This window comes from Penicillium nucicola, assembly GCF_028828085.1.
Source record: "Penicillium nucicola strain IBT 29836 chromosome Unknown utg000005l, whole genome shotgun sequence".
NCBI lineage: Eukaryota > Fungi > Ascomycota > Eurotiomycetes > Eurotiales > Aspergillaceae > Penicillium > Penicillium nucicola.
The window spans coordinates 660,867-682,821 of NW_026643129.1; the positions used below are offsets into that span (position 1 = coordinate 660,867).

At 49.6% G+C, this 21,955-nt stretch overlaps 8 protein-coding genes across 8 annotated transcripts; 3 read left to right on the forward strand and 5 right to left on the reverse strand.

The window, feature by feature from the left end:
* Positions 1-85: 85 nt before the first annotated feature.
* Positions 86-975, reverse strand: N7511_005332 (SDR family NAD(P)-dependent oxidoreductase; the record flags this gene model as incomplete). The annotated part of the gene is made up of 2 exons (XM_057127709.1): positions 86-486; positions 552-975. The coding sequence occupies 2 exons, from the start codon at positions 973-975 to the stop codon at positions 86-88; spliced, it is 825 nt and encodes a 274-aa protein (XP_056984226.1).
* Positions 976-2,049: 1,074 nt separating this feature from the next.
* Positions 2,050-3,035, reverse strand: N7511_005333 (putative transcription initiation factor TFIID subunit 13; the record flags this gene model as incomplete). The annotated part of the gene is made up of 2 exons (XM_057127710.1): positions 2,050-2,546; positions 2,597-3,035. 2 exons carry the CDS (start codon positions 3,033-3,035, stop codon positions 2,050-2,052), a joined length of 936 nt encoding a protein of 311 aa, XP_056984227.1.
* A 221-nt stretch (positions 3,036-3,256) lies between these two features.
* On the forward strand, positions 3,257-3,605 carry N7511_005334 (protein kish; the record flags this gene model as incomplete). Its single annotated transcript, XM_057127711.1, has 3 exons — positions 3,257-3,366; positions 3,435-3,516; positions 3,582-3,605. Coding segments are annotated over 3 exons (216 nt in total), but the record flags the coding sequence as incomplete, so codon positions are not given.
* Positions 3,606-3,887: 282 nt separating this feature from the next.
* N7511_005335 (pentatricopeptide repeat protein) lies at positions 3,888-6,283 on the reverse strand (the record flags this gene model as incomplete). The annotated part of the gene is made up of 2 exons (XM_057127712.1): positions 3,888-4,312; positions 4,336-6,283. The coding sequence occupies 2 exons, from the start codon at positions 6,281-6,283 to the stop codon at positions 3,888-3,890; spliced, it is 2,373 nt and encodes a 790-aa protein (XP_056984229.1).
* A 270-nt stretch (positions 6,284-6,553) lies between these two features.
* On the forward strand, positions 6,554-7,144 carry N7511_005336 (CCDC12/cwf18 family protein; the record flags this gene model as incomplete). The annotated part of the gene is made up of 1 exon (XM_057127713.1): positions 6,554-7,144. One exon carries the CDS (start codon positions 6,554-6,556, stop codon positions 7,142-7,144), a length of 591 nt encoding a protein of 196 aa, XP_056984230.1.
* Positions 7,145-7,524: 380 nt separating this feature from the next.
* Positions 7,525-8,519, reverse strand: N7511_005337 (zinc finger CCHC-type containing 10; the record flags this gene model as incomplete). Its single annotated transcript, XM_057127714.1, has 3 exons — positions 7,525-8,188; positions 8,250-8,408; positions 8,431-8,519. The coding sequence occupies 3 exons, from the start codon at positions 8,517-8,519 to the stop codon at positions 7,525-7,527; spliced, it is 912 nt and encodes a 303-aa protein (XP_056984231.1).
* A 774-nt stretch (positions 8,520-9,293) lies between these two features.
* N7511_005338 (putative R3H domain protein) lies at positions 9,294-11,941 on the forward strand (the record flags this gene model as incomplete). Its single annotated transcript, XM_057127715.1, has 4 exons — positions 9,294-9,344; positions 9,413-10,215; positions 10,277-10,417; positions 10,471-11,941. The coding sequence occupies 4 exons, from the start codon at positions 9,294-9,296 to the stop codon at positions 11,939-11,941; spliced, it is 2,466 nt and encodes an 821-aa protein (XP_056984232.1).
* A 1,177-nt stretch (positions 11,942-13,118) lies between these two features.
* On the reverse strand, positions 13,119-20,791 carry N7511_005339 (reducing polyketide synthase sphB; the record flags this gene model as incomplete). The annotated part of the gene is made up of 5 exons (XM_057127716.1): positions 13,119-14,502; positions 14,559-14,974; positions 15,031-15,315; positions 15,372-20,100; positions 20,157-20,791. 5 exons carry the CDS (start codon positions 20,789-20,791, stop codon positions 13,119-13,121), a joined length of 7,449 nt encoding a protein of 2,482 aa, XP_056984233.1.
* Between the last annotated feature and the right edge of the window lie 1,164 nt (positions 20,792-21,955).

Genomic DNA, 21,955 nt, shown 5'->3' on the forward strand with positions numbered 1-21,955 from the left:
GATACCTTCTAATGTATAAGTTGCGGATATAGGTATCCAAAATATATATCAATCCACTATCAGGATTCCAACAAAGCATACATCATCAATGCATAACAACACCCCCATCAACCTTCAGCGCCCCACCAGTCATAAACTGCGCATCAGAACTTCCCAAAAACGCAACCAATGCCGCAACATCAGCAACCTCAGCCCACCTCCCAAGAGGAACAGTAGCAAGCATACTCTCCATCTTCTCAGGCGACCAAGAAGCAAGAAACATAGGCGTATTAACTCCAGACGGGTGCACCGTATTCACACGAATATTAAATTGCCCCAGCTCAGCCGCCGCAGAGAGACACAGACCGCGTAGCGCGAACTTTGACATTGAGTACACCGATAACCCAGGGGTGGCACGGAGACCAGCAATCGAGGAAACGAGAATGATACTACCCCCGGACCCGGCTTCCTTCATTGCATTTCCGCAGTGCTTCACGCCCAAGAAAGCTTCAGATCATGGGGCATCAGTTACTCAGCCTCCAATAAAGACAAGATAGGATGGTAATACATACCAGACCGAGAGTTCACTCGCATAACCCTATCATAAACCTCAACATTCGTTTCCAATACACTCGTCGAAGAATACGAGACCCCAGCACAGAGCACAGCAATATCCAATCTTCCGAACTTCGACACAGTCTCGTTAACAGAGTTCAAGACATCCTCTTCGACCGTGACATCCGCTCGAACAGTAAGAATGGCCTCATCTGCCACCAACTCGTCAGTACACAAGGGGGATTTGGTCAAAGAATCAACAAGCTCCCGCTTGGATGTTGCCAGCTTATTCTCATCGATATCAACGAGCACGACCTTGGCCCCTTCATGTAAAAGCCGACATGCGGTTTCCAAGCCGATATTGCCGGCGGCGCCGGTGATCAGGGCGACAAGGTCTTTGAGGCGGGATGGGATTGGGGATTGGGGTTTATGGTCGGGCATGATGATGCAGTGGTAGTTGGGCTGGTAGGGTTTGGTATAGATGTAGATGGGATATGATGTGGAGAAGGGCAACGTTCACTACTACGGTAATTATAGAGTTGTTTGATGGAATGATCGGGCGAGAACCCCTCGCTTTTCAGGACTATCTGTCAAGATCTTGGTTCGCTAGAACGGGATATGTTTAGCCGGGTTGCCAGATGTGTATGTTTTGGCTTGTGGGATCATTGTTGCGGGATAATCATTTTACCACTATGACAGGGTCTACGGCGTGTGGGGTATGCGGAGGGAGAGAACTTAGGGCTGGTGTGGTTCAGGCATACCAGGATATATTTCTAACTTCATTTGTACGGGCAGTGGATTTTGAATTTCAATGACTCGTGTAAATATATTCTTATAGATATAGATAGAGCCATAGACATATATACTAAAAATGCAAACTTGGAAATGATAAGTAAAGTAGGAGGGCGATTGATGAGATTGCAAGGTCAAGCTGAAGATTTCGAGCTAGTACATCTACTAACATTTTTTGGCTTATATAACCAAAGATCGAGTCACCATACATCAAACAGTTTCCTGGTCTAGCGGTTATGATTTTCCGTTAACAATTGCTTCAAGCATCTGTTCCGGAAAGGTTCTGGGTTCGATTCCCAGGGAAACTATTTTTTTGTATACCGGGCAGAATATTAGTGGGGATAGTGCGGGCTTCACTCCATGTTGCTGCCTTTTTTTTTAGACCCAATGTAATTGAACATTCTTTCAGTGTCGGGCTGATTGGTATACGCGGGCAGGCTTATAGGCACAATTAGAGATGTAAAGATAAAGTAAACGGCACTTGGCCAACATTTCATTGCGAATTGGTATCTTGAATTCTCCGCATTAAGTAAATCCCATGTCCTTTTTTCATCCATATGTCCAGGCCATAATCCCATGCAAAGCAGCAAAGCCTAAAAAAGCCGCCAGCGCCGAAAACAATGATATTTGTGTCCGAGCCCGAACCACAGAAAGAACGACAAACGCCATCCATAAACCATGCCGAACAGTAAAAAAAGCAAGCTAAAAACCAGCGAAAGAAGACTAGTTCAGAGTCTTGCGTTTCTTCGAAACAGATTCCTCAGTAGCATCCGAGCCACGACGAGGACCGGCACCACGTTTGCCCTTTCCCTTAGCCTTCTTCAAAGCCCCAGCGGTAGCAGCAGCCTCAGCAGCCTCGGGGTCCTCTCCGGCGGCAGCAGCCGCAGCAGCCGCAGCGGCACCCTTTTTGCCGGCGTCCTTGGCGACCTGATCATCATTTTGATCGAAAGCCTTACGAGCTTCCTTCAGCTCACGCTCCATGCGCAGCAATTCCTGAACACGACCAAGCTTGTTGGGGTCGCGACGGAGAGCGAAGCGGAAGTCCTCGACCTTGATTTTTTGGCGACGGGCATGATGCGCGACTTGAGCGGCACCGTGGCACACCTCCAAGACGAAGTCGGTGACGATTTCATCGAGGACGCGAACTGTTTCTGGGAGAGGCTCGCTGGAGAAGGATGGGTGGGGGCTTGGATCTCCATATGCGAGGAGAAGGAGACGAACTAGATTTAGATTAGAATTGCGTTCAATTTTAGCTTGCGGGGGAACATACGCTCTGCGGGAAAGTTCATCTGACCCTTGTGGCGGGCGACTCGAGCACGGGGTTCAGCCATTCTGGACTTGGTGGGATTATTTGCGCCCTTGGATGGATATGATGCAGAAGAGAGGGATGGAGCAGCTTTGTCAACAGCTTCTTTGGAAGCGTTGGCGGCGGCTTTGGCGCGATCTTTTGCGGGAGGTTCTTCGGAAGTCGGACTCTTGGTAGCCCACTGGGGTTGATAGCCGTTGCGGATTACAATTCTGTCTTGCTCGCTGAATGGGTGCCAGAAAGTTTTTTTGGCTGGCACATGACCCGATGCAGGTTTGCCCAGCGAATTGCGAGTCGAGGGAGAGGCAGTCGGGGCAGATGTTGGAGCTGGGTCAGTAGCTTCATCATTTGGCAGCGCAAAGGTTACCCGCTTTCCGGGGCCCGTGCGCCGTTTGGCGGACATGGCTGGCAGAATCGGCCGCGACTTGGCCCTGATCTACCTTCCACTTGCTCTCTCCACGGCCCACGTTGCGGGCGAGGTTTCGAAGGCTATTCAAAATGGTGAGTTTCGCTTGTTTGATTGCTGTTAGCAAAGCTGGTGAATGATGTCTTGGGACGTATTTCACCACTGTTGCATACTGGCCTTAACGATCACAACGCTAACGTGACAATGAACGTACCTAGACGGCCCTTTTCAACTTTCAATCACTGCTACTGGTGATTCTGCTCATAATTTGCACGAGCAGCTATGCACACTCAATTATGCCTGGAATTATGGACCGGAACCGGAATGGGTAGGTGGTCACTTCGAGGCGCGGCAGGCAGCGACGGGGTAGCGACGAGGGTGCTGACGACTTGACAGAATATTTGGGATATTCTGGAAGTGTGCTCGTGTCGGAGAACGACTGAGCCCATACGTGAGCATATGTTGCGTTTTGATGGCTGTAAGTGAAATATATGAGCTCTTTGGAGTCTCCGAATTGCTACTAACTGACATTCTACTGAATAGGTTTCAATCTTCTTCGGTGGTTAAACTTGATTAGTTCGCTTTCCATAAGAAGAATACCTGAACACTCGAGCATTGCCTTCACGAGTCAACATCAAAGTGAGACGAACGGAGCCTACACTTTCCACACTTGCTACAACGGGCCTAGGTGCTCTGAGATACTCGGGTAAACACAATTCATGATGCAATGTATAGTACAAGATATCCAAATTTACAAAAAGTTAAAGAACACTTCAAACACCAACCGAAATGCTCCCATGGCTAAACCACCGAGGCCAGCAAATAAAAAGAACGAAAGGGTATCCGATATCACAGCTTAGGCTTCATTTTCTCCAGGCCACGATCAATCAGCAGATCACGCTCCTTCGTGTCCACGTAAACCTCAGAAGTAGGTTCCGGCATAGGATGCACAGGAGTAGGCGTCGATCCCCTCTGAGCGTGTTGATCATCCAACTCCTCCATGGAAACCCAAAGACGCTCAGGGTCCCGCAGATAGCGTAGACTCTTCATGGTGTAAGGATCAATGGCGAAACCCTGCTGCTCCATCATCTTGATAGCAGCAGCGGTCTCGGGGATATTCTGCGCATTGGCATACCCGTTGATAATGGTGTTCCAGGTAACATCATTGTACTGGACGTTATGCTTGGTCATCATTTGTCTGACCTTTTCGGCTGCGTCGGGTCGGTGGTGGTAGTTGAAGGCGCTGAGGAGGATCGTCCAGGTTCGGGGGTTGGCTGGACCGGGTGGAGAGGGATACCATCTGCGGTCTCCTTTGGCATAGATGATGGATCGAGCATGTCCTCCACGAGACGGACACAGCCTCGTAGTCCACGATCGGCTCTGCGGAAGGCAATGAGGAACTCGTTGTAGACATGGTCGGTCTCGATGAGAGGGGCGATGGACGGGTGGCCCTGCTGTGCGAGAGTGCGGAACTGTTCATACATGCGATGCGCATGGTTCTGTCGGTTCTTGCAGCGGAAGAATGTCGAAATCATCAGAAACAGGGCTACTGGGGAGGGTGGGCCTCTGATTGCTTGGGTTGGTGGTTGGGTGTATTGCGGAGGGATCATGTGAAGTTCTTTGAGGGGGGTGATATCATGGAGTCTGTTGTACATTTCAAGCATAGAGTAGAAGACCTCTGAAGGGTCTGTATTAGGGTCGATGTGCTTGGCGGTAAAAGTGTAGTGGGCGTGGAAGATTTTGCTGAAGATGTATGGGTTCTTTTGCAATTCCTCTTGCATCTCCACTTCCTGAACTAACTCGTCAACACGGCCTCGGTCACCTCGAGAGACTGCGTCTGTGAGAAGAGTTAAGTAGGTATAGGAATCGAAATCGAGGTTGTGGTTCTTCATGAACTGGAGCATATCAGATCCTAGCTGAGGGTCACCAGTTTTATAAGCATTGGCAAGCACGACGTTCATCATGTCCCGCTCAGGGTTGACACCCATCTTGAGCAACTGAGGAAGAATTCGAAAATTGCGTCCGCCGTCTTTATCCTCGACAGTATCAAGAGTCAAGAGTTTGCAGCAGTGTCGTGTGACACCTTCAGAGTTCATGCCGAATTCGGGGTCTTTGATCTTAGGGAGAAATTCCAGGGATTCCAAGGCCCGTTGTGTGTCCTTGAATTCTGTAAATCGGTTCATGAAGCAAAGCGCTGTTTCAGCAGTCATGAAGATACCTCTCTCCTTCACTATTCGAAAAGCCTCATTGACACTATTTGCGCTGGCGCGACGAATAAAGAGCCTGAATCCTTTGTGAGGGGGTTGCACTATGGGCCATTCCTTTGGATTCAGGCAAGTCTCAATAACCGATTGGAACGTGTGATGTCCGCTTCGCCAATTCTCGAGCGAGTCCTCATAATGAAATCTCTCCAGGTACATCAGACAATCAGCGACCAGAGTAAAGTCCGGCTTTTCTTGAGTCGCGGTCGTAACAAGCAGAAATTCCAAGGCCAATGCAGGGTCATTCTGCAGCAGCCAAATGGCAAGGCGCTGCCAGGCAAATGCCTTCTGCGGTCTCGTCATAGCTTCCCACTTTTCTCGAAATTTGCCATGACAGTCACTGCGGACCATTTCTAGCAGAGCTTCACCATCGCCTCGTAGCGTGGGCAGGACAGCTTTGTTGATGACCTCGCGTTGGTATACCTTGGCCTTGTAGATGGCTTCGTATGCGGGCTTCCATTGACGAAGTCCCAGCTCGCGCGTATATATGGAGTTTAGGCGCATGACCGTTGTGAGATATAGTGACCGCTTCTTCAACGGTCTGCCCTGTTTTTGAATTGCAATGTTGATTCTCCTAGATATAGGATTCACGAGACTGGGAGCAAGACCTTGCGCATGGATAATCTTCCGTATTTCCGTCTTCGACATAAGTGGGAGTTGTGCCACATTTCTCCGAGCTTGACGGCTTTTCGATGTTGAGTTCTCCACGGCATTGGCATTTTCATCCGTTGTGAACTGATTCGACTCCTCGGGGTATGGGATTTTGGGATCGTGGTTCGGAAACTGCGAGATGTCGGAGCTGCGGAGGTCATCGTGTTTTGCGCCAGGCTCTAAAATCGCAAAGGATCGGGAGGTCGAGATATGCTGCACTCTATGTCCAAGATTTGGCGCCCCGGGGTACCGATACAATCGGCCTGCGCTGCGGCATTGCGGCGAAAGCAACCCGGTCAGGCGGGTTCGGACGAGGTGCGGACACAATGACATTCAGTTGTGTATAGCCGCATACATTGGAGAGCCCAGAAGAAAACAAGCCCGGAAAGTCGCGCGGAGTGAGGAAGTCGGGGAATGGTTAAGTGTTGAAAGTTGATTTCCGCCCGATTTTGCCGTGGCTGAGGTGTGGCGCACCACATCTTTTATCATTCCGCTCTTCAACTTTCGCGGAGCTTGAAATTACTCTATTTCAGCCCAGTCACTTTTTTCCCTGGTGTCCAACTTTCAAACCTTTTGCGGCAAATTCCAAACAACATCCAGCAAATGTCGTCGAACCACGCCAATCTCGATGCGGCGTCCATCGACCGCAAAGCCCGCCTCGCCAAACTCGCAGCCCTTAAGCGCAAGCAACCGGAACCCGAGACAGAAGATGCCGGTGCATCAGAGGAGCTTCCGGATGCTGATGCCGAGCCAGATGTGACAAAAACATACTTGTCTGGCCGCAACTACGACGCCGAAGCCCGCGGCCCCAAGTTGGGATTCGAGGAGGGCCCCCAAGAGGGCAAGGTGACGCTGGAGACACAGGCAGCGGAAATCGCAAAAGCCACAGCAGAACAGGCCAAGAAAGACGCAGAGGCCGAACAACCGATTGATCTATTCAAACTGCAACCAAAGAAGCCGAACTGGGACCTGAAGCGGGACCTGGATGAAAAGCTTAAGATTCTCAACGTACGGACGGAAAATGCCATTGCTCGACTGGTACGACAACGGATAGAAGCTGCGCAGCGCGCTGCAAAGGAGCGTGGTGGAGCATCGAATGGAGAGGGCGAGGAAGTGGGTATGGAGGGCGAGACGCTAGTTGAGGGCATCCATATGCGCGAGCGAGAGGAGAAGGACGACGATGAAACGATTTGAATGTGATACCCTTGGCAGGACTGGTTTTGTCTAGCTTTTCTGCCTTTACCTGTGTTTTCTATATTCTGTCCATTTGATCATTTTACAGTTTTCATTTCTCTATCTCGAGGCGTCCGATTAGGGCAAAGGCATGCTGCCATACTGCAGATAAAATCGAGGCGTTAGGAATACTTGCCAAATACTTGGCAATTCAGTTTTGTCTTTTTCATGTCATTATTGACATCTTTTTGTTTCGCTATGAAGGCAGATAGGTTGGGTCCCCCGCCTGAAAATGCTAATAATACACTTGTTCGCATATGCCAGTGGAATTTGAATTCATGTCCCATCAACACATTGCGCCGTAAGAAACCTAATGTCTCAGAACACCATTTGAAATCAATTTACCTTCCATGGTTCATGGCCTGAGTCAAAGCCAAACGTTTGCTGAAAGGACTCAAGCTCCGTTCACGAGGAGGCTGGTTGTTCCGCATTCTGGTATCTTGTCTAAACTGTGCAGGCTGAGACTGGCGTGGGGGGCTTGCCCGATCTCTGTAGTGACGGTCACGGGTACCATCTGGAGTTGGAGATCGCTTTTCCTTTGGAACACGAGTCTTGTCTGCACTCCTGCTACGGTGGTCCCGGCGCGAGCTATGCCTTCCAGCAGCACGGTGTCGCCCTCTTTCCTCGGGGCTGGATTCACGACGTCTCCGTCGGGTATTGCGGTCGTCGGTGCGTTCCCTAGAGATAGAGCGAGGTCTTTGTTCTGAAGAGTGTACCGAGCCAGCACGGCCCTCGGAAGAATCACTGTAGCGTCTTTTCCTGGACTTGGTTGGGGGTGGTGATGCGGAGTCCCGGTGACCATCGTGTGTGTCACGTCTGCTCCGGCGAGGAGATGCGGAATACGATCGGTTGGTTGATATAGTGGAAATTGAACTCATTGAGTGCGACGAGATTGATCTGGCCCGCTTCGGAGACTGAGAGTGGCGGTCTGTAGTATCTTCCAGGTCTCTCTTTCGGCCACGTTCCTGCTCTCGTTTGGCAAGTAAATCATCAGCCACGCCAGCTCTGCGTCTTTGTTAGTCACTTTATGGGCATGGACAAATGTCTCAACATGAGAAGCACTCACGACTCCAAAAGCTGATTGGGATTTTCATTTGAAAGCTTGGGCATCAGCTTGGGGTTCAAAAGTTGTTGAGTCCGCGATGGACGAGCCATATATGGTCGCTCTTGCGCTGTGGCTTTGCATTCATAACTGTAGTGCCGTGCATTGAAATTAGTCCAAGCCCTTCATAGTATTTAGGGGGCACATATCTCGCTTCAGGCATTTTTGGCACTGTGTGTTTGCGGAGGCCTTGCTGGGGCCTCGGAGCGTCGGAGCGTTTCTATATCGGTTCATTGGAAAGTGTAGAGTGGCGAACGGAGTCAAAATTTGTAGAAATAGATCGTTAAGGCCTCAATAAATGGTATGAGCAAGATTGAGCTCGGGTGTATATGCAAAATCTGGCGTAAAGTGCTTCGGCGCAAGTCGTTTGATCGGCGGCTGTTCTTTGAAGCCCAAGGAAATTGAAGCGCGCGGATGGGGCGGTGGGGCGCGGCAAAATGCGCCCACGAATCTTCAGGTGTTCAAGAATAATCACACTTCCGGTTTCCCAACGCTCCTGATCGCTATCGATTCTCTGCTGAGGTCTATCAATTCTTGGGTCATTCATTTCCGCCGGCTCGGATAAGTACGTGGGGTTGTTCGCCTTTTTCAAGGGGTGCTCGATCCACAGGTATTCCATCTCAGGACGAGGTCTTTATCTCCCTGAACATGAGCCAGCTTTGATATCATGTAAGGACCCTGGCTTGGAATTGAGTGTGGTCGACTTGCCCTACTGAGGCAAATCTACCCCCACTTGATTTTTTGGCTCAACTGCCTGCCCCTCTACTCTGCTAATGCTTAATGTCCCCAGCTTTCTCCATGGCGATCGCCCTCTTTCAGAGATATGTCTTTCGTTTTGGGCTTCAGTGAACCGGATTTCCCCAGCAACCTACTTTCAAACCAGACCTGTTTCCGCTTCTTCCAGATTTGAGGACCTGAGACGTGTTAAGTGCAGCTGCAGCTTGGCTTGATCTCGGCATTTTTTGTGATATCTAAACAATTTCGACAAGCATCCCGCAGAGCATTGAGATGGCATCCCAAAGTCCCCTCGGAGGAGATGGTCCACCCTCTTTTGCAAAGGTATGTCTCATGGATAGCGCTGATTAGAGTACACTAATGAGTGGATCATCACTAACGCAAATCACCAGATTGCCGCAATGGCCACGACCTCCAACCCCCCAACTTCTTCAGCATCCGATGAGAACGATATCGGCCAATCGGTGACCTCATCTTCTCGCGCGGAAGCGCATGACCCGAGTACCAATTGCCCCAGTCAGCACACCCTGGAAAAAACGCCAGAGGCCAACTACATTGACCTGGCTGTTGAGGACCTAGGAAGAGGGGTGCAGGATATTGGGATTACTCTTAGCAAGCACCGTGCAGGCTCAGACACTTTCCTTGGTGGTCAGGAAAATGGCTTGCTCAAGCGAGAGAACTCCTTTGATGATGACCGTACTCATCTTTCTACGTCCTCTACGAAAATGACCAATTTCGACTCGAAGAGTCTTGCTTCTGTGACCACTTTCGCAATGGATGAAAAAGACTCTGTGCGTCCTGATGACAGTGCGAGCGTTCAAGCCATTGACGAAGAGGATGCACTTTCTGGTCCTGCCTCGGGCGCTACAAACTCAATAGCAGGCTCGGAATCTGACGGTCGTGCATATCGTGACCATTATCGCGATGGCATCTCTCTACAGCCACGCGGTATTCTTTCTGTTCCTGGTCCTCTATTTAATGGCACTGAGCCTGGCAATGGCATGATTCTCCCAGATTCAGTCGCAAACAACTTCGTGATTCCCACCGACCCGGACAGCATCCAGGACGGTCAAAATTTACATGGATTCCCACTTGATCCAGACGAGAAGCTTTTGGAGGCAATGAAATCACCAAAAGATCGTCTGTTGATTCTGCAGCTGGAGGAGAAGATTCGCCACTTCATCAAGGACTCTAGGTAAGCAATATTCATGTTCTTTATGCATTTCCTATGAGGTAAACTAACATCATTGTCCCAGTGAACAATCGTTAGAGCTGCCTCCCTCAAACGCATTTGGACGACTTCTTGCACACAAACTAGGGGATTACTATCATTTGACACATTTTGTCGACAACAATGTAACATCGGTCAGACTGCACCGAACGCCCTTTTGCCGACTGTATGTTCTTCTATTGACTTTTAGTCTCATGGACTCTTCGCTGACCTGATTAGACCCGCGCCTTTGGCAACTGTGCATGCTTCCACCCACACTACGCCCCCTCCAACTGTTCCCGCAATGAAGATTATGCGCCGAAATGATGTCGAACGACCCGATGGAAGCATCGGAGGCTCCTCAGCGCCGTCGAAGGCGACTTCAGAGGCAGGTGATAGTGGTCAAGATGGAGATCGAAACGGATCTTCATCTGGTGCTACTCCCGCCAAAGATCGAATGAACATGACACGAGAGGAGCGGGAAGCAAAATACCACGAAGCCCGCGAGCGAATTTTCCGTGACTTCCCAGACAGTGCCAAATCAGACACAGCCAGTGGCGAGTCGAACCCCAACATGTCGCGCTCCAGCTCAGTGAATGGTCGCAAAAAGAACCAGAAACAGAGAACTCCGCATGACGACAGTTTCGAGGTTCGCTCCCAGTTCAACGCCTATTATCCAGGTATGCAACATGGAAACGGTTCCGCTCCATACAATGTTGCCGCGAACGACAACTCATACTCGAACCAAGTACCCTACTTGGTTGGTCCCGGTGTGCCCCTGCCTTCGGGTGGCTATATGCCATCCGGTCAAATCGGCGCCATGTATCCTGGGCAGATGCAGGGACAAATGCAAGGCCAGATGCCAAACCAGATGCCAAACCAGATGCAGGGACAGATGCCAAATCAACTGCAGGGACAGGTGCCAAATCAACTGCAGGGACAGGTGCCAAACCAAATGCAGGGACAGGTGCCAGGCCAAATGCAAAACCAAATGCAGGGCCAGATGAACATGAATGGCATGCAGTATCCTATGGCCATGTCGCCTCAAATGACTCCCAATGGCTCATGGCAGGGGGGCAATATGTCGCAGCAATCGCCGTATTCTGGTTACGCTTCGATGAACCAGCCGGGAATGATGAGCCAGCAATCCTCAAACAAGTCCTCGCCGGCGATGAACAACTACGCCGTCCCAAATACCGCACCATACCAGCAAAATTCTAACTGGAACCCTCCGTCTTACCCTACAAGTTATCAACAGGGCCAACCTCAAAGAAACGGCCCGCCTGTCCACTGGCCCGGCTATCCCCAACATCAGCAGTCCATGCCGCCAAATATGGGCGGATATCCTTATTCTCAGTACCCTGGCCAGCACCTGAACCCTACAATGCAGAATGGAGGATACTCCAATGCCAGATCACACTTCAACCCACAGACCAGGTCATTTATCCCAGGTGGCGCACCCTTTAGTCGCCATCCGAACAAAGTCCCCCAGCATACCCTGCAGCCCTACAGCAACATGCAACCCGGCCCCCAAAGCCAGTGGACCGGATACCATGAAGTCGCTCAAAATCGGAACATGGACCCTTCCGTAAACATGGGTTCGACCCGTATCCCTTCCTCGGGTCCCCGCGACTCAATTGCTAAATGGGGCACACCATCTCACCTCCCCCTAAACCTCCACCATCCGAAGTCCCCTCTGAGTTCGACATGAACACACGAACCGGCCCCTCCTCGGTTACTGCACCATCATACGCGAATGGGATTCCTAGTGTCAATAACGGACCGTTGGTGGTTTCGGGGGGCACCACTATCACAAAACCAAACTGAGCTATTCATTGCACAATTTCCTGTTGCATCGCAACTGTGTGATGTGATACTGTCAAGAAACGAGGCGCTTTGAGATATATCCATGAGATTGCTTTTGCCCGGTGTGTTATTTGTCCAGCCAGCCAGCCAGGGCAGTGCATAGTAATCGAGTGGTTGACTTCCGTCCGTCATCTCCTAGGTAATTAGAACTCGTATTACCAACCATTCCGTTGCTATTTGTAGAACCTTTGTAGCAGCCACTGGCTATGAATAGACGGGCATATATTATTTGCGAGACAGAAAGTAAGCGTTTTCCTACGGATTCTACATACATATGTATCTACTGTTCGCGCCCTTTGACGCCCTACTTTAGTCTTTCGATCTGAAATGGTCTAGGGTAGCGGCAGCAGTGTAGCCAAAGGTAAAACACGAAGGACATATCTTTTGAGGCCCACGGCCACTACCTTCGTAGGAGTAGTTTTATTATCCAGATGACTGTATCCCCACGACTGTTTCCTATTTCTTTCATGATTCATATCCGGTCTCTCTGTTAATCGCGTCAGGACTCCCATGTACTATTCAATATCTACTCGGACTTCTGATGTTTAAAGTGGTATCGAGAATATCAGTCGTATAAGCACAGAATCATAGGGGTTTACCTTACAATACCGTTGTGTTGAGACTAAGCCAAGCACAGACTAGCGTATTTCGGAATTGAGTTTCGGAAAGAACCCAAGAACGTAAAATAGTAAAACTTATTTCGACTTCATATCTTCATCGGCTCCGTACTTGACCACCAAACATAGGGATAGTATCATGATCTGGAGAGGAATTGGAATTTTTAGCACACAGATTGCTCGTTCAAAGTTGGAGACCTCTAAAACTTCCACAAGATAACCGTATACGTCTACTCTACCAAAACCTTGCTATTTCTGCTTGAATGACAGCAAGAAAAAGCGGACGAAAGACCTTAGAGATGGTGGAACAAAGCAACCCTCAGAAATTGCATTGATGGACATTTGAGCGTGTTTAAGCAAATAATTTACCACCCAGTGTGTAAGTAGCTCACGTCCTCAATACGCCTAGCTGGCTTTCTCTTCATCGCCGTGAAACAATTTGAGCATGCCCTTGACTGCGTGATCTCCAAGGGCATCAAGGGTGCCCATGCCCATCATTTCCATTGCACTGATATCGAACCCGAAAATCGTCTTCCACCACTGCCTTACTTCAATTGCCACAAGGGAATCCATTCCTATATCAGACAGAGAGCATGACGTCAATAGCTCCTCTTCTGGCTTCAACATCAAGCTGAACACCTTTTTTCCAATTTCGACAGCGAGAAAAGGGGCTGAGCTGGATCTACACAAGAAAGCATGATCACTCCTGGCCGTCCTGAGGAAAACATTTAAGTCGTCATTGGAAGCAGAGGTTGACGTGGAGCCGGCTTCACCACCATTGTGTAAGGCTGCCATTCGAATATCCTTCTTCCAGAGGGACCGATTTCCGGGATCGTTCAGGGACGTGCTGGATCGGATGCCAAGACAAAAGTTGTTTATAGTATCAGAGGCAATGGGCGACAGCTCGCTCGACGCCGATTTCATGGCCCTCTCTATTGCCTCAAGAAGCGTGGACTCTGAGACTGTTTCATTCAAGACACCACGAGACTTCGCCATCTGCATAAGCGACTCGTTCTCAGCTGTATAACCTACTTCATCGACGGAACCAATCTGGATGGCACAGGCTGGTAGCCCCAGACTCAAGCGGTATTGAGAGAAAGCGTCCAGGAAAGTGTTGGCACCAGCATAGTTGGTTTGACCGGAATTTCCAATCAGACCAGAAATGGAACTAAAAAGAACGAAGAAGTCAAGGTCTGCGTTGGCGGATACAGAGGCATTGTGTAGATTCCACGTTCCTTTGACCTTAGGATCAACAGCCGTGTTCCACTCGTTCAATGTCATACGGATGAAGCTCTGATCAGCAAGCACCATGGACATTTGCAAGATACCTTTCAGTCGACCTTGAGCGCATGCGACGGCCTTGGTCACATCGTCAAGACTGGAAACGCTGCCTTGAACATAGTCGGCGCGGCATCCCATGCTGGCGAGCTCTTGGGAGAACTCCTGATGCAGCAGACTTGACCCCGCACTTCGGGAAAGAAAGATGAGGTGGCGGGCTCCGCGTTCCGCCATCCACGTAGAGACAGAGCGGCCCAAGCCTCCGAGGCCACCGACAAGCAGATATGAAGCGGCGCTATCGAGGTGGGTAGGCTTCTTCCGCTGCTGAACTAGATCTCCAAGGTTTTCTTGACCAGCAGCATCCCGAATCGACACGACGATCTTGCCTAGATGGACACCTTGCTGCATGTACCGGAAGGCCTCGAGGATATCAGGAGCTTTAAAGACCTTAATTGGTCGAATAGGATGGATGTGTCGCTCCCTGAGTAGTTCGACAATGTCGATGAGAAGCCTTGATGATATTTTAGTAATTGAACGGGATATTGTATTAACCTCCGTGACACTTACTTTTTCGCAATAGTCGGCCTTTTAAGACAAACTTGATCCAAGTCGACAGAGCAGTAGTTGCGGTTGGATAGGAAAGGATTCATGTCAAGCTTTGCAAAGCCGATCAGGTCTCGCTTGCCAATCTCTACCATCGTACCAAAGATGGTAATGCACTTCCACGTAGCATGCAGTAGCTCGCCAGACAGCGAGTTCAGTGCCAAATCAACGCCTTCTCCATTAGTCTCCCGCATAACGTCGCTGACGAAGGAGGTGTTACGAGAATTAAATATTCTGTTTCGTGGCAGACCATATGTGTCCATGAGATACTGGACCTTCTCCTCGTTACCGACAGTTGCATAAATTTCGGCACCAACCATTTGGGCGAGCTGTATGGTTGCAAGACCAACTCCACCACAGGCACTGTGGATAAGAATGGACTAGAGCAGCTATCAGATACTGAACCAGAAGTTTAGAGAGTGTAGAGAAAACCGACCTGTCCCTTCTTCAAATTCCCAATGTCGAATATAGAGTACATCGCCGTAGCGAACACGCAAGGCATGGTAGCCGCGTCCTCAAAGCTCAAACCGCTCGGGATTCTCTCACAAAGATTCTCAGAGATAATTACTCGTGTCCCAAATGCATAGCGAGGCATGAGCATGACACGGTCACCGGCCTTGAGACCCTTCACGCCGAGACCGGCACGGCTCACGACGCCGGCAGCTTCAAGGCCAAATCCATTATTGGAGGCTTCAACAATGCCCATGGCACACAAAACATCCTAAGGACTGGTGTCATTATTCAGGTTTTTCTCATCTTGTGGGTTTTCTGACTTACCTTGAAGTTCAAGCCAGTGGCATATATCTCCACTTCCACTTCGTCATCTTTCGGCGCTTCAATCTCCCGGTGAGCCCAGTGTAAAGCAGTCAGGCGGCCAGGCTTTCTGGTGCAAAGCGCGATACTGTCAGTCGAATCAGATGTCAAGAGCTCATCTTGCATCGAGAAGGAGTGAATACGTCCAACGTGAACAGTATTCTCGACGACAGCGTATTCGAACTCGGGCTTGAAACTTTCGTCCTCTTGACGGACCTGGAATCTCTCAAACACGTCCATGATTTGGTCTAGGGAAGTTCCGACATTGTCAACCTCGCAGGTAGCAAAATCGACGAGCATTTCGGAGCGAATGGTTCTGGCGATACCGTGGACTTGGCCGAATCGTGGGTCCTGGCATTGAATCTGCGAAAGACTAGTCACCCAGAGAATACCGCAATTCTGTAAGTTTTCCACCAAAGTTTTGAAAGAACTAAAGCGCTGTTCATCTATGTTATCAAAAAAGGGACCTTCATCGTCAAGCAAGGCAATCACATCTTGGCCAGCAGGTAACGGTAGGTCATTCAGTCCGCACTTATGCACAGCATATCCCCTGTTCTCTAGGCCTTGATGCATGGCGCTCACGTTCTTTGACTCGGGGATATTCAAGAGCGTGACACGTCTCTCGGGGATGTTCTCGATTGCTGGTCTAGCTGCAATAAGGACGTTCAGGTGATTTGGCTCCGTTGAATCAAGAACCACAGCATCAGGAGAGCGGAATCCAGCAGCCTTCAGCTCCCTTTTCCAGCGTTCGGCATCAACGTATGGCTCGTCTCGCCGGTCATCATGCTCGCCTTCCCACCAACCGGCTAGAATTCCAAAAATGTAGTTGATGCTTTTGAAAACTGGGGTCAGTTCACAGAGCAAGAGCCAGCCATTAGGTGCGAGCAGCTGTCGGACATGTGTCAAGCTCTCATTGAGGGACTTAGTGGCGTGGATGACGTTGGTTGCCAAAATGAGATCGTACGTACGACCCTCGAACCCCTGCTCGGAGACATCTTTGCTGATATCGAGAGTGGCATATTCCATGCTAGGATACTTACTCAAGCGCTCCTCGGCTCCAGCGAAGAAGCCAGATGAAATGTCAGTGAAGGTGTAATTCGAGTATAAGGTCTTGTTATCAGGCGTCAACAATTTCAGAATCCTGGCAGTAGATCCACCTGTTCCGGCCCCAATCTCGAGGATTCGCAGATTAGGCTTGCTGTGAGTGAGATGTTTGAAGAACAGAGATACATCGGAATGATCCATGGCTATATAGACCTTTGCCAATAGATCGTCTGAGATGAGGAGGTCCAGTGCCTCTATATCACCGGTGAAAATCTCTTGGGCATGCCTAGAAATTTTTTGAATGGCCACGGCAATAGGAAAGGCCGGACTTTGTGACAGTCCGGAGACGATCTGTGCAACTCGCTGCTCAATAGCAGCATTATCGAGGTCGTGGAGACTTTGGAGATCCACAGACTGGAGGCGGCGGTCGATCCATGATCGATACTTATACATATGGCTAATTGAAGTTTCCAACCCTGCAATAACACGCTTTGTGTGTATCATGCACAAGTGAGCCAACTCCGTCATCAAAGGCTTTTCGTTGTTGTGACCAATAGATGGCTTGATAAGAGTATTAATATCCAAGAAGTCAATATGAGGACCCCATTCTGCGCGAGCAGCGGCATCGCCAGAATTTCTGGTATCATGATCATCAATGACGGAAAGTCGGATTCCAGAGCTGCGTAAGACAATCTTGCCATCGGGGGTAACACACTGCCCGCCGCCAACGACCGAGCCATTGGGAGAATAAGATGCGGCAGCCCGGACTTGGACATCCTCATAGCAGCGGTAGATGGATAACTCTTCAACGCTGGTAGGCACCATCATTTTGGTTGCTGCCTCAGCAAAGCCCTTAGATGCAGCAATATTGATTAGCTGTAGTAAGGCATCAATTACCGTCGGATGCAAATGGTAGTCCTTGCCATCAGTGCTTTTTGCAACAACTTCCGATGTTGCATTCTGCGAAATAGTGCCGGACCGGACATCCTCCAAGCGCTGAAATGCTGGCCCAAAATTGAGACCAGAAGTAGCCAGCGACTGGTAGCAACGGCGGGTGCGGACCTTTCGCACAAGAGGCATGTTGTTTTCGGCATATCCCAAGTCTTCGCTATATGATCTGGCTTCACCAAAGCAGTGCTTGGTCCAGACAGTACCGCTGTGAGATGCGATAGCAAATTCCCACCACTCACTGTCGAGTGAATCTGTCAAGCGATGGCGGCGCAACGTAGTCATGATCTCAACTGTATCGCTGCCGTTCAAGACAAGGGCAGTGCTGATGATGATGTTGCGTAGCTTGAATCCCTCATTCACTCCGGTAGTTTGTCGTACTGCCTCTCCAATCATTGCAGCGTACCCAGCAAAAGGGAATACAATATCATCACCAACCTTGTGGTCACGAATCCATGATGCGTTGTCCATGTGAAAGACATTTCGGAAACGAACGTCAAATTCAAGACTGTCCGCGACCCGCATGCCCAGCAGATTGTGATGCTTGTGCTCCGGGTGTCGCCACTCCTTGCTCAGTCTGGACTCGTACCAGAATTTCCTTGAGTGGTCCCATGGATATCTTGGGAGGTCTGGTAGAATCGAACCCTTGGAAATTACCTTACTCAAGTCGAGGGCGGCATTGAGAACATGCATCTTCCCGATGGCTGTGAGGAATGATTCCTCGTCGTTCTGGTTTCTGATAAGGGTAGAAACATATGGAGAAGAGGTAGAGTGCTGCGCCTGGATTTGCCGCAAGGGTCCCGCAAGAGTTGAGTGAGGGCCGACTTCTAGAAAGACCATATTCTTCGCAATGTCGTGCTGAATGATAGAGGATATGGCTGAGTGGAAGAGCACCGGAGACTCTAGATTCTTCCGCCAATATTCAGGGCCGAGACTCGAGTCTTCAGTAAGCAGCTTGCCCTTAACACTACTGAAGAACAGCTTTGTTGGATTCTTTACAGAAACTTGATGTTCAATTAGGGCATGGTAGTCGTCACCTATCTCAACCATGTGGTGAGAGTGGTACGCCTTGTCGACTTTCAGATGTCTTGCCGGTACATCAGGGCGGGCCTCTTTGATCTTGTCAACGGCGAGTCTGACTGCTTCGGAGTCACCAGCGAGGGTAATACTCTGATGGGAATTTTCGCAAGCAACAATAACCCCAGGCTGCAGATATTCCTGAACCTCGTGAGAGCCCATGCCGATAGCCGCCATCGCTCCAGGCTTGGTTTGTAGCTTGGTGATTCGGCCACGATAGAATGCAACTGCGATTGCCTCTTCCGCCGTGATAGCGCCGGCAGCATATGCAGCGGCCACTTCGCCACTGGAGTGACCAACGACAGCAGTGGGCTCAACTCCAATGGAAGCAAAAGTGTCAACCAGAGCAATTTGAATGGCCGTGCAGAGAGGTTGAGACAGCTCGGCTGAGCCTAGCCTGCTAGTCTCGGGCCCCTTCATAAGCTCTTCCTCAATATTCCATTCCGGAGCATCTGTGAGTGTCTGTAGATGTGTGTCGAGAGATCGAATACTTTCCTTGAATACAGGATAGCTGGGGCTGTCGATCATCAACGCACCCATTTGCGGCCATTGGGCACCTTGACCCGTAAATACCATCACGATGCTGGGTTCTTCTCCAGATTTAGAGGGAGTTGCCGCCGTAATATTACCCACTGTATTTGCCACAGCAAATGCCCGACAGGGCAAATGATGTCTTCTGTTGCCCAGTGTAAAGGCCAGGTCACTGACTCTGCCTGGGTTGGTTTGGACATAGGTTTGGTATGTGGCGATCGTTTTTTTCAATGACTCAACGTTGTTGGCCGAATAGACAAGCAGTTGTGGTGACACGGTAAGTTGGTTAGGAACAGAAGATATCCCAAAGCTTTCGGCGGAATCGAGAATGACATGGGCGTTTGCACCTCCAATACCAAAGGAGTTTATGCTAATGCGCGCGCTCCGGTCCTCAGGCCAAGGCGTCGGCTCTGTTGGAACAGATAGTCCATACTCATCCCACAAGATATTGGGATTGGGCTTGTTCAATTTGATATTTGGAGGAATGATGCGGTTTTCCAGAGCCATTACGGACTTGATCAGTGATGTGAGACCTGAGGCTCCTTCGGAATGACCAACATTCGGCTTGACTGAGCCAATTTGGACGCCACCAAAGGGACCAAAAACACGACCGACCGCTGCAGTTTCGAGAGGATCTCCAATCGGTGTGCCTGTACCATGACACTCGACGAACGCCGTCTTCGAGTAATCCGTAATTCCAGCCAGCTCATAAGTGTGTCTGATCAGAGCCTCTTGGGCGATGTCATTGGGAGCTTTGATCCCACTACCGCTGCCCCTTCCGTCGCAGTTTGATGCTGTTGCCCTAATGACGGCTCGGACCGGACTGCCATGGCGGATGGCTTCGGCCAGAGGTTTGATAAAAACAGCAGAGACAGCCTCTCCTCGCGCGTAGCCATTGGCATCGCTAGAGAATGTTTTGCATGAGCCGTCAGGTGCAAGAACCATTTCGTCCGCAAGGGCAGTGGTCAAGCCTGGGCATAACATCAAGTTGGCGCCGCCGACAATGGCTCCCTCACAGTCGCCCCTAGAAAGTGACATGCATGCTTCATGTAGTGCAACAAGACTCGATGAGCAAGCAGTACGGACGGTCATGCTATTTGATCCAAGTTAGCGAATGGCATTGATCAGGTGAAATGTTGATTCACAAACCTCGGCCCCGTCAGGTCCATCTCATATGAGATGCGATTAGGCAGCATGAAGTCTCCGGTTCCGCTTGCACGGTTTGGACCATACTGCTGGCTGTCTATGGAAAACATCTCAGCCCAGTCTTTGCCGAAGGTGCCCATGAAGCAGCCTATCGGTCGTCCTTCCCAATTCATTTCGCCAGCATCTTCCATGCACTCTCTGGCAACTTCTAGCATTTGTCGTTGGCTAGGATCCATTCTTTCAACCTCTGACTTTCCCATTGTGAGAAATGACGTGTCGACGCTAGCTAGGTCAATGCTCTCATCAAGGAAGTATCCGTACTCGGTCTTGGTGCGGCTGGGGATCACCTCCTCGGAGAAGTAGGCTGAAGCATTGTATCTTGATTTGGGGACTGGACCATGGGCATCGCCCTTGGCCACCAAGAAGTCCCACAATTGCTGTGGTGAGTGTAAGCCTCCGGGGAGACGTACGGACATGCCGCAGATAGCGATCGGCTCCAGGAGAGCGACTTTCGACACATGGGTTTCATTGGGAGAGGATGTATTGCCGTTCAAATTCGCACATGAATCTTCCAAAGATGTCCCATCTGTGCTAGCATGGGCATTTGAGCCATTGACATCTGCAGTCAACGAGACCATTTTCTTGATTCTGTGACGTGGAGTTCTAGTGACAAAATCAAGATTTCAGATTGATTGTTGGTTCTGAACAGCAGATTATACAGGGTTTTATAAGCCACAGGAACTGATAAGCAATATGATCTTGATTTCTATAGCGAAGTTTACTATATTGATAGACCCATCTTACAGATCATATCGTATCCTAGGTGAGTAGTGAGACTTTGCTTGCTTGAGCATTACAGTTTGCGTCACACCGTCTGTTTCTATTACAGTAACTATGCAGGCGCTTCTATATGTATCCAGTTGAAGCAAGAAGTGATCAGTACCCAACGTCCTCAGGACTCTGATCCATGATCGCAGGATCGGACCCTTCAGGTTGATCATTGGACCCAGACTCAGTGTGTTAGAGCTGAGAAAAGAGCCCAATCTAGTGCATGAACTTGGCATCGTAGCGGGTTGCGTTTATCCTGTTTCTTGGGTACCCGGGTTGAAAGGCAAACCTTTCAATACCACTTCATCGATCATCTTCTAGATCTTCACAAAGAGTGAACTAATATCTCCCGGATCTTCAATTTCCCTACACTCAATGCCTCTTAAACTGGCTGTTTCCCGCCACGTCTTCTTTTTACAGTTGATTAAGTTCGGTCTCTCTCGGTCTACGCAGTCTTTTACGTGCTTTTTTTGGGCAGAATTGTGAGGTCCATTTTAATACGTTCAATGACTTGATGACCCACTTTTCTTGTTGCTTGCATGGTCTTAGTGGGAAGCAGGTAAAGAACTCGATGGTGTGGTGTAATCTGAGACGCAATATCGTGAACTTTAATCCAGGCATTTTAGGGAACTCATTGTCCTTAATGAAACCTAGATTTTCGAGTCCTTTGTTCTCAACTCACCGGTCGAATTACATTCTCTCGAAACTCAATTTAATGGTAGGTAGTGCGCTTGGCCAGTGATTTTGTTCGCACTGCGAGAATTCCAGCGCAGAAACTAGCCCTATGGTACGGATCGCCACCCAAAACGCAGCATCACTTTAAGACTTTTTTTTGAAAAATATTTCTAACAGCCATTGGGGGATATGTTATCAAGTGGCTAGCGTGCATGTGCAAAGCAATAGGGAATGATGCGTTTTTTACAGCAAAGTACAATGAGGTCAGTCATAGATCAAATAACAACCATGAGTATCTA